This window comes from Somniosus microcephalus, chromosome 19 (genome assembly GCF_052327205.1).
Source record: "Somniosus microcephalus isolate GS21.2 chromosome 19, FLI_Smic_1.0, whole genome shotgun sequence".
Lineage (NCBI taxonomy): Eukaryota > Metazoa > Chordata > Chondrichthyes > Squaliformes > Somniosidae > Somniosus > Somniosus microcephalus.
Window position 1 is genome coordinate 28,224,046 of NC_141005.1, and position 16,466 is coordinate 28,240,511.

At 41.4% G+C, this 16,466-nt stretch overlaps 1 protein-coding gene across 2 annotated transcripts in view; it reads left to right on the plus strand.

Annotated features, from left to right (window-relative positions):
* grk3 (G protein-coupled receptor kinase 3) overlaps positions 1-13,164 on the plus strand; it is a 283,814-nt gene extending 270,650 nt beyond the window's left edge. For both annotated transcript variants that reach the window (XM_085961459.1, XM_085961460.1), the window contains one exon: positions 1,585-13,164. In XM_085961459.1, the coding sequence (XP_085817585.1) occupies positions 1,585-1,746 (162 nt within the window). In that variant the 3' untranslated portion in view covers positions 1,747-13,164. The remainder of the gene's footprint in view (positions 1-1,584) is intronic.
* Positions 13,165-16,466: the final 3,302 nt, after the last annotated feature.

Below are 16,466 nucleotides of genomic sequence, written 5' to 3' on the forward strand. Positions count from 1 at the left end.
GGCTAAAAATAAACTTACCTTTCTTTAAAGTATTTAAAAATAATAAACCTGTGGAAAAAATGTTTTAATTTTAATTAATTCACCACTTACCTTGTTAAAAGCAGGCCTTGCGCCTGCTTTTTACATGTGTAACTCCTGGAGACTTATCCTCCCGGAGAAACCTGCAAAAAAAACGTAAGTTCCATGCGCACGCGCTGCCTCTCCGGCGCACGCGTTCACCTCTGAACCCTTTCCTTTAAGGGAACGGAAGTTCCGGTTTCCCGCGCATACGCAGTGCATGCATGAAACCGTCACTTCCATTGGGCTTACGGGTGAGTACCCCATGCGTACTCACCCGTGGAGACCCGAATTTCTGGGCCAGTGTATTTTATCGCTTCTGGACCCTGAGTTTGAATCTAGCTTAGATGAAGATTGGATGCCTCCTCCCTATAATGTCTGTAAATGCCCTGAATTAAATGTGATAATGTACACTCAGCCTAGATTTTAGATAATGAGTGTTCAAGGCACAGAACTGTCTAGTTTTTCAGCACAGTTAGTGCAATCCCATTAGTCTACGCCTTATACATGCCTGGTTCCAGCCATGGACTTAAACAAAGGTAGTATGGAATAGAAATGTTATATTGCTTCACCAGGACATGCAGGAGTGGACTTGACTCAACGTATTACACAACAGCCCTGATTATATGAGGGTTTGTGAAGGTCATTTGCGTTAAAGAAATGTAACTGGTAGGACATAGGTCATAACTGTTTTAAATAAAAGAAAAACCAGGTGCTGTGTGGATTAGACACTGATCTTTCACTTCTGGGGACAAGGGATGAATCCATCGTGGACTGATGGGATGAAAGCCTACTGTCTATAAGGCATGACCTGATTTGCCAGTCTCAATTCAGTTTCTCATGGGCATGGGCCCACACACAGAATTGCTCACAGTTTGGCACTCAGCATTCTCATTCAGAGAGGCTGCAGGATGGGTGATGCGCAGAATGGAAACCTCACACTGGTTGAGACAGAGGGAGCTTTATTCTCCATCTGACTATACTATACATGATGGAGAAGTGGACATAAAATGTAGGAAAATGTTCCATTCCCCAGGATGTCCATTCTTCACCCTGACGAAAACAAAAATCCTTTATGACAAAGTTGAATTGCACACTTGACACATGGAAAGAAGGGAGCATGCTCACCTTGGGCCATTGTAGTGCATCACAACTAAAGAGTGGGTCGGTTCTCTTTTAAACAAGTCTATTTCTTTTGTGGGATAAATTGGCCCGGGCTCCCAGTCCTTGCATTCGCCTAAGAGCCCCTGTTATGAAATGCTTATGTACGATCTTTGGATGAGGACAAGATCAGGCTGGGCTGAAATGCCCCACAAAATCAAATGAACTGCTAATATTGACCGTCTTAAGCACCCAAATAAAAAATGACCACTTTGGGGAAGGGATCAGAAGGCTGCCAGCGGTTGTAGAACCAATGCCCCAGCACCAATCAGTGGCTTCATGAGAAAATTGGGAAATCCAAATAAAAGTGCAGTGTCTTACACTGACTGACTTCTCTGCACTCTTCTTTGTGTGTTTTTTTCCCAGAGTGACCCAGAGTTCATCCAGTGGAAGAAAGAGTTAACGGAAGCCTTCAACGAGGCTCAGAGGGTCCTGCGGAGAGCTCCTAAGATGCTGAATAAGTCACGTTCAGCTGTGGTAGAGCTGACCAAACCCCCCCTCAGCCACAGGAACAGCAATGGGCTTTAAGAGAGAGCACTTGTGTGTGAGTGGGGGAACAGAAACAAGAGACCTGAGGATGGTTTTGTGCAAACTACTTCTATATCACCTCGTATGTGGTCCAGCGTGTTGTTATTAGTTAATTATATGATCCCACAAAACAGGGTGTGTGTGTGTATATATATATATATATACATATAGATAGATATATATATATATATATATATATATATGCATACATGTATGTATATATGAATGTGAGACTTTCGGAACAGTTTGGCTGTGTATTTTCTATTGGAAGTATTGATGAACGAGTGTAGCATCTGTTAACTGCAACCACAGTGACCACTGCGGTTCATGAGCCAACTCCACAGGAATGAACTAGAGGATGTTGCCAAATAATTTTGGAGAATTTATTTTGTCATGTGTCATTGCGCCCTGGTGGTGTTCTTTGCTTCATATCAGAGGGTCGGAGGAACATTGACATACAAAGCAAGTGGCTGACTGGACCTGTGTTTTCAGTCACTGATTTCACTCAGATTTTTTTTTGCTCCTGGACTGCAACATATCACATAGAACATTGACACATCATCGGTGATCCATCCATCGCCATGGTTTCTCTGCTCGCAAAATGCTGTTTTGTGACATTATCTGTCACCATAGCACCGTGTGCCAATCAATATCATCGACATCTGACTTGGGTTTCTTTTCGCTGTTTCAGACTTGCTGTCTTGCCACATATCTGTGTTTACCAGCTGCTGGTTTCTGTACGTACCCAACATTGGGTGATTGTAGACATCAGTTGGATGATGGATTGCTTTGTTTCCATGGTTACCAGATGCCAATTCATTTCCTGGTTACCAGAGCAGTTACATTTGATTCTTGTTACACAGACTGAGATAAACAATGGTGTGTTGGTGCTTAATTTTGCCCCCCTCCCCCACCCTTCCCCACATCCCTGCCGATTGCAATGTTTCTATGACGACAAGAGAATAATTGCTACCACACTGGATCGCCAGGTTTCCAACGTGTTAATAACCGCTATCTCTCAGCTGTCGCTAAGTTTTCATGGCTACATGGATGTTGCTTTGTGGCCTGTTTTGCTGATAGGGTTCAGTGGTTGCTAGATGACAACACAGTCACACTTCATTGTCGAGTTTCCATGGATAACGAATGACAATACATGGCTCAGTGTGTTCTGCCAAGTGTCTATGGTTACTGGATATATAACTATAGTTACTGATTCATGACCCATCATGCTTCTGTGATGCCTGGTTCCAGCCATGGACTATTCTGCTACTGTTGGGCAATTTTCAGTTACTGTACTTAATTAGATGCGGATCTACAGACCTAGCCTGGTCCTGGTTTCTGTGTTCACAGATACTGATCCAGGATTACTGGACACCATTCCATTGTTAGATTACTTGTCACAGTTTGGAGGATTTTGAAATCATTGCGTTGATGGGACATTTACGTGCGCTCCAACCCGCACCTTTACTCCAGTGAAACAGAAAAAGTTAAGAATCCCTACATTCTACAACACTTCTGATCCACACAGCACATGATTTGTTTTGTAAAGTCTTTGTCCCCTTCCCACCGTGAAGTGCAAAGTGCCAATGGACTTTACAGATTAAGGAAGATTTTTAAAAAATGATCTAAGAGAAAAGTAAAATATTTATCATAGATATTACTGTGCAAGTGTACATAATGTTTAAGAACTAATATACCAAGAATTTGTGGTAACAACTTGAGAAAAATCTTTAAATGGTGATTGCGTAGCATGAGTTGCTTTATCGACATGTCTTCTATGAACAGTGACAACGCATTGTTACATCTTAATAACTGGTCAGTCGCAACAAGGGTCAGCTATTAATCCGAATTTAGGGAGCAACATCAACGCTGAAATTCATTCTTTTTTGTTGCATTTTGTTTTAGCTACAGTACCACTAAAATGTTTAAACCTCATATTTTGACTGTAAAAAAAAACACAAAGATGATGTGTATAGTTTTTTCTGGTTATATTTTTTGTTTAGGACTACTGCATTTAGTGCGTACTGAAAAATAATAATAACAAGGACAGGATTGGGCTCAAAGTTTGCCACAACCATTGCCACAGTCATACTGCTTTAACAGAAGGGAGAGTCAGAGAACGATGGAACAAAACTAGTCTGCAGTGGGTCCCAAATGATTGCCATACAGGATGATGTCATAATGATTTCTGTTGCCAAGTGGGATGATGTCATTGGCTTCCTCTTTGAATCAGTGATGGATATGTACCCTGCCTTGTGGGGAGGCGGCACTGTTGAACCTAAAGAAGGGTATAGGGTAGCCATTTTGAGTTAAACTAATTGGTTAGTTAACACTGGTGCCTATGATACAATAAGAAAACTGATATACATCTCTTGCTCTTCCAGGAAAACCTTTTACCACCATTTTTAACAGGTTGTTTCTTTTCTTTCCCTCCCCCCTCCCCCAACCACAAAAATAAATTAAAATGGGTACATTTGTAGCTGTTCTATTTCACAGTGCCACCTGGTGGTAAGGCAGCATTGGTGAGCAATTGCATGGACTAGAGATCATTTTATTTTTCTCAGAGTTCAAAAATACTATAGGGCTTTTCAAATTGATGTAATATTGTCACGTTTCAGCCACATAAAGGAAATATTGATGCAGTTCATATGTTTCTAAATGAGAGTTGTACAGAGTCAATCTATACAGACCTCCTTACAAAAAAAAACTAATGCTTAAAGTGCTGTATGCAAATGAAAAATAATAGTTAACTTATTTAACCAATTAGTTGCTGAAATCAATAACTCACTAATTCTACATTGTTGTAGGAGTTATCTCTGATAATGCACTTTGATTTTTGTAGTTTTATTTTCTGGTCAAAAATTAACATTTCAAACAGAAGCTTTTCTGATAATGGCTTTGTTACCATAGTAACCCCATAATCCTGTAACACTCTGGTAGATTTTTGTCTTTACCACCTGGGCAGAGAACAGAAAGGAAAATTTGACAGGGAAGATTGCGATTCCCTAACAGAACCCCCCTGAGTTCCTTCTATTTAAATGAATGGAAGGAGAATCGGGTGGATTTTGTAACCGGCGTGCTATCCTCCCTGCCCAATTTCCCTCTCTACGCTCCACTCAGGCAATACTTAATAAAAAGACAAAAATCTATCCCACTGTCTTTCAAACATTGCTTAGTATGATTCCTCTATTAGTGAGACTGCCATAAACAAGGCACATTATATCAATTAGTGTTATATGTTAGTAATCGACCAACTTTGTGTCAGAGACCTGAAATAGGCATCATAGGTTAACGTCATGACCCAAGATGGTTTAATAATGTGCATTGGCTGAGATTGTTAAAAAAAAACTTTAGTAATCTTGAAAAGCATAAGCAGCATAGAAAGAGCTAACTATTCTGATGACGTAACCCAATAAATAAGTCCTCAGTACAAAACCTGTGAGCGCCAGTTGCGAATTTATTTATCTGATGATAGAGGGAAGTTGCTTATTAGAAGCAGATGTTCCTGTAACTTAGGAGCATCCTCTTCCCTTTGAATCAGTTTTGGATTCAGCCATGGTCTGCTGCTCGTGTCCTAACTCGCACCAAGTCCCGTTCACCCATCACCCCATGTGCTCGCTGACCCACATTGGCTCCCGGTTAAGCAACGCCTCGATTTTAAAATTCTCATCCTTGTTTACAAATCCCTCCATGGCCTCGTCCTTCCCTTTCTCTGTAACCTCCTCCAGCCCTTCAACCCCCCGAGATCTCTGCGCTCCTCCAATTCTGACCTCTTGAGCATCCCTGATTTTAATTGCTCTGCCATTGACAGCCATGCCTTCAGCTGCCAAGGCCCTAAGCTCGGGAATTCCCTGCCTAAACCTCTCTGCCTCTCTCCCTCTCCATCTTTAAGACGCTCCTTAAAACCTACCTCTATCTCCTTATGTGGCTCGGTGTCATATTTTGTTTGATAATGCTCCTGTGAAGCGCCTTGGTGTGTTTCACTAAGTTAAAGTCGCTATATAAATAGATGTTGTTGAGAACTTTGGGCTTTTGAATTTATGAAATTTCTTAATGCACGTTCTGTGAGTTGTAAAGAAAGCGTTTTATTTGATCTCCATATTAGTGAGCATGATACAAATATCATGTTTACATGATATCTGCATTAATGAAATACAGGAAACTCTCATTTAAACGGCACCTAAATATCCGGAATTCTCTATTAACCGGCAAAATTCATACTCCGAAAACAACACCTCAATAACCGGCAATGTTGCCGAGTCCGAGTCTCCCGCGGTGGCCGAGTTAGTCAGTGGGGGTAGTTCTCCAAACTGCCACTGCTCGGCTTCTTGGCGCTGTCGGGAGTCGGAACACCTCAATCCCCCTGTAACAGGAGTCTGACTCTCCCGCGCTGCCGGTAGTCTCTTCCGATCCGCCATTGTTAAGTAATTAAAAAGTTATGGATTATCCTCAACTGGCAGTACTGTACTTAATCAAGCATCTTCCACCATCCATTTAACACAACATTCTGTAGGTGACTACCCAATTACTGTATACTGCACATTTCTTGATTTTTTCATTTTTGTTTGTTAAAAATAGCCTCGGTAGATAACCCTCTCCGTCATCCGGAATTTTTAATCAACCGGCACCATCGCAGTCCCGTCGGTGCCGGATACCAAAGAGTTTCCTGTATTCTTAAACAGTGCACGTTCTGTCAATATTATGGTGAGAGATACATGACCCAGAGGAGGCTACAAAAGAACATCAGAAATCATGGAATGATAAAATGCTGTTTGGGTCAATCAAGCCTCTTGTTTCCAAAGGCCATATTCAGTTTGTTTTGTGATGCATCCTACCCCAAACCATTCCCTCTCCTGAGGAAAGATTCTGCAAAGTTTCTTTCTATCCCCAATGTTGGTACTTGTGGGAAGAAGAGTAAGGGGAGGAAACATTCACTAAATGACAAAAGGAGAAGAGAGACTTAGGGGTTCAGATACACAAATCTTTAAAAGTGCAATGACCAACCAATAAAACTACAAATAAATTTGGAATCGTAGGTTTTATAAATAGGGTCACAGAGTGTAAAAGCAAACAGGTAATGCTAAACCTATACAAATTATTGGTTAGGCTGCAGTAAAAGTGTCCAGTTTTGGGTGCCTTACTTTATGAAGGATGTCAAGGACATGAATAGAGAACAGAAGAGATTTACTAAGATGAGAAATTTTAGTTATTAGGAGAGATTAGAGAAACTGGGGCTTTTCCCAGTAGAATAGAAACATTTAAGAGGCATCTGTAGTTCCAGAAAACCCTTTTATCCTGGGGCTGGGGAAAGCTAGACTGTGAAAGTGACCTCATCTTAAGTGTAATTATTAAGATTTTCCCAAGTTTTCCTTCCATCATCTCCTGAAGGCACGGGCTCATGTTGGGGCAAAGTTCCACAGGTGACAGCAGCCCTATAGTATCTCACCCAAATGGCCAATCATCAGGAGGTCTTTCGAACCCCTTATTTATTTGTGCAATATGTTTTATTCCCCTTTCTTCCTGCCTTGTTTCTTGTGTGAACATGCCCTCACCTCCAAGTGTCCTCCTTCCATCTTCCCAACCAGAGTACTGAACAGCCATGGCTCTGAACATTTTCAAACATAGCCAATAAGACTTTAGGATAAGAAGTTTCATTTAACCTGGCAAGTTAAGACAGTGAGCAGAAGGTTCCTGGTGACAAGGGACCAGCCATGGATTGAAAGTACCTATAAAAAAAAAACTGTGCATAATTTTATGAATGAAGTGGATGTACCTCAGTAGTACTATTCCTCAGTAATTAATAGGCAAAAAACATGTTCAGAAAATCTCACCACAACCAGAACCCAACACTTTCTAGGCTGTCCTGCAGTATAGGACAGGGCCTTAATGCAGATAAACCGTAACATGTCATGGTTGAAGTAGCCACAAGTGTTTCTTACTGCCTATAATGGTTGTATATTTTATTTATAATGGTTCTATATTTATTGCAATTTATATGCGTCATTAACAAAAACTGAACCTTAAACAGTGAACACCTAAATGGACGCCAACTATGAGCAAATACTAAGTTGGTGAGAAAAGAGTCACATTTCTGCTGGCTCTATCTGCACTGTTCCCTCTTCCCACCATATTTGCAAGTGGACTATTTGACGATAATGTTTCATAACCACTATAAACTGGGAAATCTCACTGAACTAAATTTTCTTGGGAGGGAGCTTAAGGATGATTTTGAGGATTTTAATTGTGCCTAGCATATGCAGTAAGATTATTGATGACAAATATATGCTTAGGCTTTGTTTTTTGCGACAAATGGGCAGATGTAAAATCTGTATATAAAAAAAAAAACATTTTACAGTATTGTTGGCCCAGAAATTTGGGTCGGAGGCTTCCTGCGGGTGCAAGCCTCCGACCTGCACTTATCTAGCGCGCCAGCCTTTGTGCTGTGGGCCCCCGTGGGATTCCGATCCTGGGCCTCCTCCAACTGCCGGCGTGCAGTGCTTGCGTATCCCAGGGGCGCAGTTAGTTCGATGCGTCCCCTGGGATCACGTGGGCCATGGAGAGCCAATGGTAGCAGGGAATGCTTCATTTACAAATTTGACAGGAAGGGCTGTCAAACCTATAAATACTATAAGCCCCAAAACATCACTATATCTTCAAATAATTTTTTTTTTAAATCACATTTTTAAAATAAACTATAAATTACATGAAATAACTTTTAAACAATAATTTAAATTTTTGAAAAAATTAATTACATTTTCTAACAGGACTAAAAATACATTTACCTTTCTTTAAAGTATTTAAAAATAATAAACCTGTGGAAAAAATGTTTTAATTTTAATTAATTCACCACTTACCTTGTAAAAAGCAGGCCTTACGACTGCTTTTTACATGTCTAACTTCTGGAGACTTACCCTCCCGGGAAAACCTGCAAAAAAAAGCGTAAGTTCGATGCGCACGCGCTGCCTCTCCTGCGCACGCGTTCGACTTCTGAACCCCTTCTTTCAGGGGAACGGAAGTGCCGGTTTCCCGCGCATGCGCAGTGCATGCACGAAACCGGCACTTCCATTGGGCTTACGGGTGAGTACCCCATGCGTACTCACCCGTGGAGACCCGAATTTCTGGGCCGTTATATTTTGTTAATGCGCCTTTTAGACAGCACTTCTAAGTTATAATACATTTATCATAAGACCAGAGCCCAGTAACCCAGCTGAAATGTTGAGGTACAGCTGCAGAGGAGGTAGAAGTTATCAATGACTTCAATCTGGCTTCTTGATCTTGCCAAGTGTGCATAACCCGAAAACACTCCCTAAGTTACTACTGCTTACTTACTCATGATGCAATCTGGTAGCATAAGAGGAAAATCATTGCTCTCCATGTTTAAAGAGTAAAAATATGTGTTATGTATGTAAAGGCAGGTTTGTAAATATTCCTTAAATTACTTCCATTTGAAATGGCAAAAGAATTTGCAGATCATTAAAAGGCATCTGCAGTGAACATGAGGGCATTTCCCCATCTCGCTACAGTAATCAACCAGCAGTGACACTGTAACTTTGGAAGGGTGCTGTAACGCCTGTTTTGTTACCAGCTGAAGATCTGAGGTGTGTCTTTCAATACCAAAATTCACCAACTTTCTTACTAAAGAAATCTGTTTGAAAATTTGTGCAGTGATATTGATAGGTACATATCAGAATCAGAATGGGAATGAGGGGTAGCACATTTGGTGGAGTATGTAATAGTCATCCAATCAGAATCCTCCAATTTGCATCCTAAATGTTGTTTGAGTCACCGTCATCCGAAATCTCTAGTGAGATCATGGTTGAAACAATCACTTTTGATGAAGGGAAACAAACCAGGATTCCCTTTACATTCTAACCTAAAACTCCTGGGGCCAGAAATCTGCAGGGTCGGGGAGGTCTCTTCATTGAAATGCGAATGGCGGGCACCTGGGCCAGTAGAGGGCATGTCTAGGGCACCCATCTGACCCAGAGGCTGGAAAGTAGGAAGTCTGCTGCCAGCCCAGGGGATGCTAGTGCCCCCCCACCCCCCCTACTCTCCAGAAACAAAGCCAAACTATCCTCAAGTCACAATCCAGGCTGGCCGGTCCAGTACTTAGAGTTTCACTTTACGAACCGGCCGCCTGTGATCCACCAGACTGGTGCATGGCTAGGTCCATGAAGTCATAGTATTGAGAGTAATCCAGCCCTGCTCCTGCTATGCTGCTGGCCTTGTTTGTGACATGCTTTGGCTTCACCATAAACCAGGCTCGGTGGAATATTCAATGTAAGGTCGGGACCTGGTGTATCCAGGTTCTGGGCTAATTTGAGGCCCTTCCAGAGCACTCCCACTAGGGTTACAGCAGGAGTGTGCCAAAAGAGCTGTGGATTTCCAGCCCCCCCCCCCCCCGTCTTTGTAGACAGAATTTCTCAGTCACAATCATTAATGCAGTTGTAGGCATTGACGTCATAGAATTCAGTGATAATCTCAGTCTGTACAAACCAAAAATGCAGCCAAAGTACCCCATACATGGTTCATATACAATATTACACTGCAGCAGGGAATGATTTCACAGCTATGATCCAACCTCTGAATTCCAGTGGTTATAAACTGATTTACGTTTCATTCTTGCAATGTCTAATATCATTGAAACCCCTCAGTTGCGTTTACACTCTGTACCCCTCAGATATATATTGGTTTAAATTATCATTTTAAATTTAATGTTTAGAACTCAGAACAATTATTTTACTGAAAATCATGGCCTATAGTGAAGGATATTAAATAAAGGGAAAATTGTAAACGTTGGAACTGTGAAATAGAAACAAAATGCTGGAACTACTGAACAGGTTGGTCAGTATCTGTAAATAGAAAGGATAGGTTATGACATTTCTGATATGTGTTCATCACCAGTACAGGATATCATTGAGGTTGAAAAGAACTGGAGAGAAAATGAGGTAAATGAGGAAGTAATGATTGGGTTACACAAAGTTTGGATTTTTAAAACAGTTATTACATGCACACAATAATCTTGATTTACAAGAGGTTCTGTTATGCTATTGACCCCAATGGTCATAATGCAGATCTTCCAGTTCCCCCTCATATTGAGGGTGACACTCATTTCTGAACTATCATTCAAGTTTCTAATGTACCCACATTTATTGACTGGTATTATTACTATTTACTGGTATACTGTGTATGAAACAAGGCAAATGAAGAGTTTCTGATAACCCAAATCTTCTCTGTGGGTCTAAAGTAGTCATTGAATCCCCAACAAATTTAGCTACACCTTGTGCCATTGTCACTTTGTTATGTTTACATCCTCATAACATTGTCCACAGGTTGGAAGGTTCAGTGGTGCTCCTGGTGCAAAATAAAATATTGCTGCATACACCCTCACAACACTCTCCAATTGGCTGCCCTATAGTTGATGAGGATAATCCTGTGGAACACTTTATAAGCCTGCATTACAGAGTAGGGGATAATGTGATAGAATCAGATCTGGATTGGCAAAGGATGAGGGAAAATAACCAACCACCATCAATAGGCCTCTTCATCAGTATCTGTTGATTTTTAATCTGGAAGATGCTGATTTTAACAGACCAAGGGCTGATAAAGAAATGTAACTAAATGTGCCATCCTTCAACTTGGGCTCATCTCACATCGCACACACTTTACAACAAAGAGGTTTATTCTAAAAGATATCCCAAAAGCCAGTCTGAAATAACTTCCACTCAGATATAACACACGGATGCCAACTCTCACTTGTTTGGAGTGAGTCTGACTCCTATAAATAAGCACATCCCCATCTGTTTGATTGGGTTTCCAACCCATTTCACTCTTTTTGATCATATAATTCTCACTCCTAATATTTTCCACGCATCTAGACCTGTCATACCTAGCCATTTCCTAACCCTGCAGGCAAAAAGACATGTATCAGTAATTGAGGGATAACGTTGAGCAGTGAGATGAGCTTGCACCTAAGCTTCAAAACACCATCAGCTGGGTAAGTGGGTAGGTCTTTCTGTTGAAATCTAATTTAATTGCGTTCATTGTGAAAGTCATACTGGCAGGTCATAGCAATGAAGCAGTGGCTTATGGCATCAGCTTGTGGCAAATTTTGTGCCTTTTTGAGTCTCTGCACAATGAATAATTTGATTTTCATTAACTCCGTAGGTTTTTTTTTACTTTAAAATGGTATTTTTTGCACCAGTTTTCAGGGATGTGAAAGAAGCTGCTTTGCATTAATGAGGCTGTCTGAATCGGGTTAATTCCTGTACTTTATACTGCTGAAGAAATGCTTTTAAGGATGTACTGAGAGTTGCAGCATTTCTAGTGGCGGCCTACGTGGTTTAACAGTTAAGTGCTTTAACCCCCCCCCCCCCCCTTACTGAACCCCAAGTTTCATAAATCAAGTGCAAGTTGGGGGAGGGGTGTTTTGGGGAGAGAGGAATGTCAGCCATTATGCATGAGCTGTTTTGATCATGATTCCTATGGTGTTTGGCAAATGTGTTTCAAATGATTTCTGAGCATGCTTAAGCTCGATCCTGGAGATCTGGCCATACTCGGATTCATGCCCATGACAATCGACCTGCAGCACAGTGGAGAGACTCTTAGAAAGAAACTCCAGGAAATTTGGGCTCAAGAATGTGTACATTCTGACATTTATCATGGAAGGCTTTGATTTGAACACAATTGGATTTCCATACAGAAAGTGGCCAGTTGGTAATCAAGAAGATTGCTTAATTTCAAACAAATGAAAGGATGACCATTGGCAGTGTTTCTACTTAAAGAGTATAATAAACGGAAAAGTAAATCATGTAAAAGCTGGTGAAGCTCATATATCCTCGAACTTGCCCATCCCCTAACCCTTTGCTGTTTAATCTGGTCAATTATATTAATAAAAGGTGCGGCGGGCGCACCAGGGCTGGAGTGATCCAGGGTTGGGCATGTCTACAGTCATATTCAGTGGGACACATGCGTCAGATTATACGCGTGGTACAAAGCCCACATTAGTCCCCACGAAGATATGCTGCATCTTCAACTTCTATACAGTGCTTGAATTTAAAAAAAAGAAAAAAATGTTTTTTAAGCTTTTGTTTATTGACTGAATCTTGTTAGTATTATATCAAACTGATGTATATATTCTAAAAAAAAAGGAGCATCCTATATACAGAATGTCTGACCTCTTCCCTCCCTCTCTCCCCTATCCATCTACCCTTCAGTCTTCAATCTGTATCTTTTCAAAAGGATTCTACTGTATTGTGTCATGGACGCAGCTGTATGTTTTTGGTGCCATGAACTCGGCTAAGCTGTCTTCAGTGTAAATGTCGGAATCGGTGGGGGGGAAGGAACCAGAAAGACATGTTATGTTATTTATTGTGAACCTGTCCTTTCGACATCATTGTGACATTCTGACATTCCAAACTGAACTCTTGTCTGAATCATTACTGTGCATGTGGTCACATTATTGCTTCTCTGATTCTTTGCCCTATCTGAGGTTTCCCAGGAATTTCAATGGACATTCTCTCCTCTGGTGAAATAGTTAGTAAAGGCAGCATATATCTGAGCCATACATAGGAACAGGAGTAGGCCAGTCAGCCCCTCGAGCCTCTTCCGCCATTCAGTGAGATCATGGCTGATCTGTATCCTAACTCCAACTACCTGCCTTGGCTCCATATCCTGTAATACCCTTGGCTAGCAAAAATCTATCAATCTCAGATTTAAAATTATTAATTGAACTGGCATCTACTGCCTTTTGTGGGAGAGAGTTCCACCCTTTGTGTGAAGAAGTGTTTCCTAACTTCTCTCCTGAATATGGAACAGTAAAGTCAGTTTCCTGTCTTTAAAGAATAACCTAATCTGAGCCAGGGAGGCACTGCAATTGGCCTGAAATTAAAACCAGCCATCATTCCCACTCTTAATTGCTATCCAGTAACCACCCTGATAGTAGACGTTGGATGTTGTGAGAACAGAATTAAGCTTGATTGTGTTTCTTCTTGCCCTGTTGGCTCACACATGAAGAATGGCCACTTGGGCGAGGTACTAGAGGGCTGTTGGCACCTAATGGAACCATATCCCAGCAAGAGTCAACTCTTTCAGGAGAGGAGGAGAGAAAACTGGAAGAAAATGTTCTATTCTTCCAATGTGAAACATGGAATTTATCATAACAGTGGCTACTTCTTCCTATCTGACTAGAGTGCCATAAGCCTGCCCGACTGAGGTGGTTTTACAATGGTAGTATTAATAACATTTGGATTTATAAAGCATCTTATCACATTGAAATGTCTCAAAGCACTTGACCAAATGAATGACTGTTGGAGCACAGTGACCTTTCTAGGATTGTGGTTTGGTGTACAGATTTAGAGCCGCATTCCTGCTGCAGCTAGCCGGGGCAAAAATAATGATGTATTAAAGAGTTAGGGTTTACCTGCAATGCAATTCTTCTCACACAGGCAGAGATTGAAGTTAGGCAGCAATAATCCTGCCACCACCTCCGCGGAATTTAATATTTCAAAATGATGGCCAGGTCACATTTGGAGAAAAGTGAGAGCCGATCTAATTGGCATAATGGACAATGGTAAAGCACTCTCCCTCTAAAAACTGATAATGGATGCTGGGATCTGCACTAAAGCTGTGTTATTCCACTTGTTACTCGGAATTCGCTCGACATTTACTGTCAAGTCCTTCTTATTTATAGATTAAGCTGAGAATTCTACTCGTCCCTGCTGGTGTGTTTGCGGTTTTCAGTCAAAGCTCTCTACAACATTCCATTTCAGGATCTGCGCACACAAGGACCTTGACGAGGAGATTTACATATTGCACGATTTATCACGACACCATGTCATTTATTTAAATTTTTCTGCAGAATGTGGTTGAAAATCCCATTTCGCCGCACTCCACATTCGCACTATTGCATCACATTAGCTTTTGTTCCGTTTAGTTATATAGTTCAGGTGAATCACATTACATTTTATTTTACAGCTCGTGTGACAGTTCTTGTATACATAGGGAAGATGCTGATTGAGAAGTGATAATCAGGATTTTTATTTCCAATTGACACTAAATGGACTTTTGACACATACAAGCTTTTGAAAGAAATATCAGTGAATGTTATTTACAGCTCCTAATGTATCAGCGAGCACTCTGTGTGGGAGTACATTATTCTATTAATCACACTGCAGCAGAAGACTGGAACTGCTTATTTTACATTGTAATTTCAATCTGTTATATCTGACATGACTCACAGGTGTCTAAGTGCAGATCAATAGTTTTATAAGTGAAAATGGACAGTTTCTCCATCTGTATAAAATTTTACAATGCTGAACAAATAGTTCCCAGATCCCCTCTAACAATGGCAGCAGCATCTGAGAAATGTTTGTTTGCAGAGCGGCAGCCTGTAATCGAATCTACCAACAGTATAAAGATCAGGCCAATAAATAATTCCGCAGCTCACATTAATGAGATGCTGCCTTTTCTAACTATACTTCATATAGCCAAGTATGTGAAATCCGGCATAGCACTATAAAATCAATAATGGCCAAAACTGCACAAGCTGGCAGTACTAAAGGGCGTGAGACTGAATTGAAGTTTACAGTGGCGTCAAAGAATATGCATTGGAGGAGTCCTAGAAATTTAAACACAGGAGGCCATCTGGCCCATCATCCCTGTGCAGGTGCTAACTCCACATCAGATTTAATTTCAGTGTGTGTGGAGAACCACAGCTATATACCTACACCCCATTACTCGTTTGCACATCATGTTGGAGGTTGAACATCATCCAATCACTGCAACCACCACAGAATGTGTTTTTGCTGAGGGTGAAATGCCTGACCCTGAAATTCCTGGAGGGCCGCTTGGCCTGGGGTTGGGATCAATTCAAGGTGGGAATGAATGCATCATGCCTGTAATGATGCTCCTGGAGGAGCTGCCAGCCAAAATGTAAGATAGCAGGCCCAGCAAGGGCTGAAAGAAACTCCTGTTCTTCACACTTTCTACTCCCAGTGGAGCAAGTGAGCCCTTGGGGACCCACTACCTTTCAGTCTCTTAAAGCCCTCAGTGGGCCTGACACCAGCTCTAAGCTGGCGAGAGTTCTGCCAAGTCCTTTTAAGAGTGGAATTCCTAGGAGAACCTGGAAACTCCCTCAAACACATGTGGAAGGGGGGGGGGGGGGGGGGAGGTGGTGGTGGAAATACACCCACAACCCCCTCCCCCGCTGCAATTTAAAAGGCTAGTACAAAGGAGGCAGAATCTCAGGATAACCATGTTCCACCCAATATTTGTGCTCCCACAGGTGGAAATCAAGCTTTTTGCTCTTCAGCCCCAGGAATTTTGGGGCCCCTCTATTTAAAATAATTTTTGCCGACTTCTTGACTACACATCATTCCTAAGTGAATGCTGAAGTACACCGACACTCTGAAACCAGGCTGCCACAGGAAGAAATCCTATTTTTTGCTCCCTCCCAGTTGTGAAGTATCCTGCACTTACTGTTGGTTGCCGATTCATTATGTGGAAGGTTCCAGGAACAAACGTGTCCAATAGAACATTCAGATCTATTTCAGCCCGTCATTTCCTGTAATGAGAAATCAGAACATGAGGGAATTCTGCAATGAGCTAGTCAGATATTAGCACAAATGTTTATTAACAGCATCTATTTGAATCCAGCCGAGAATTAAAGTCTCTTAGCAATCGAGACTGAAGAGCTTAGGCAATATCTAGTGGGCATGGGT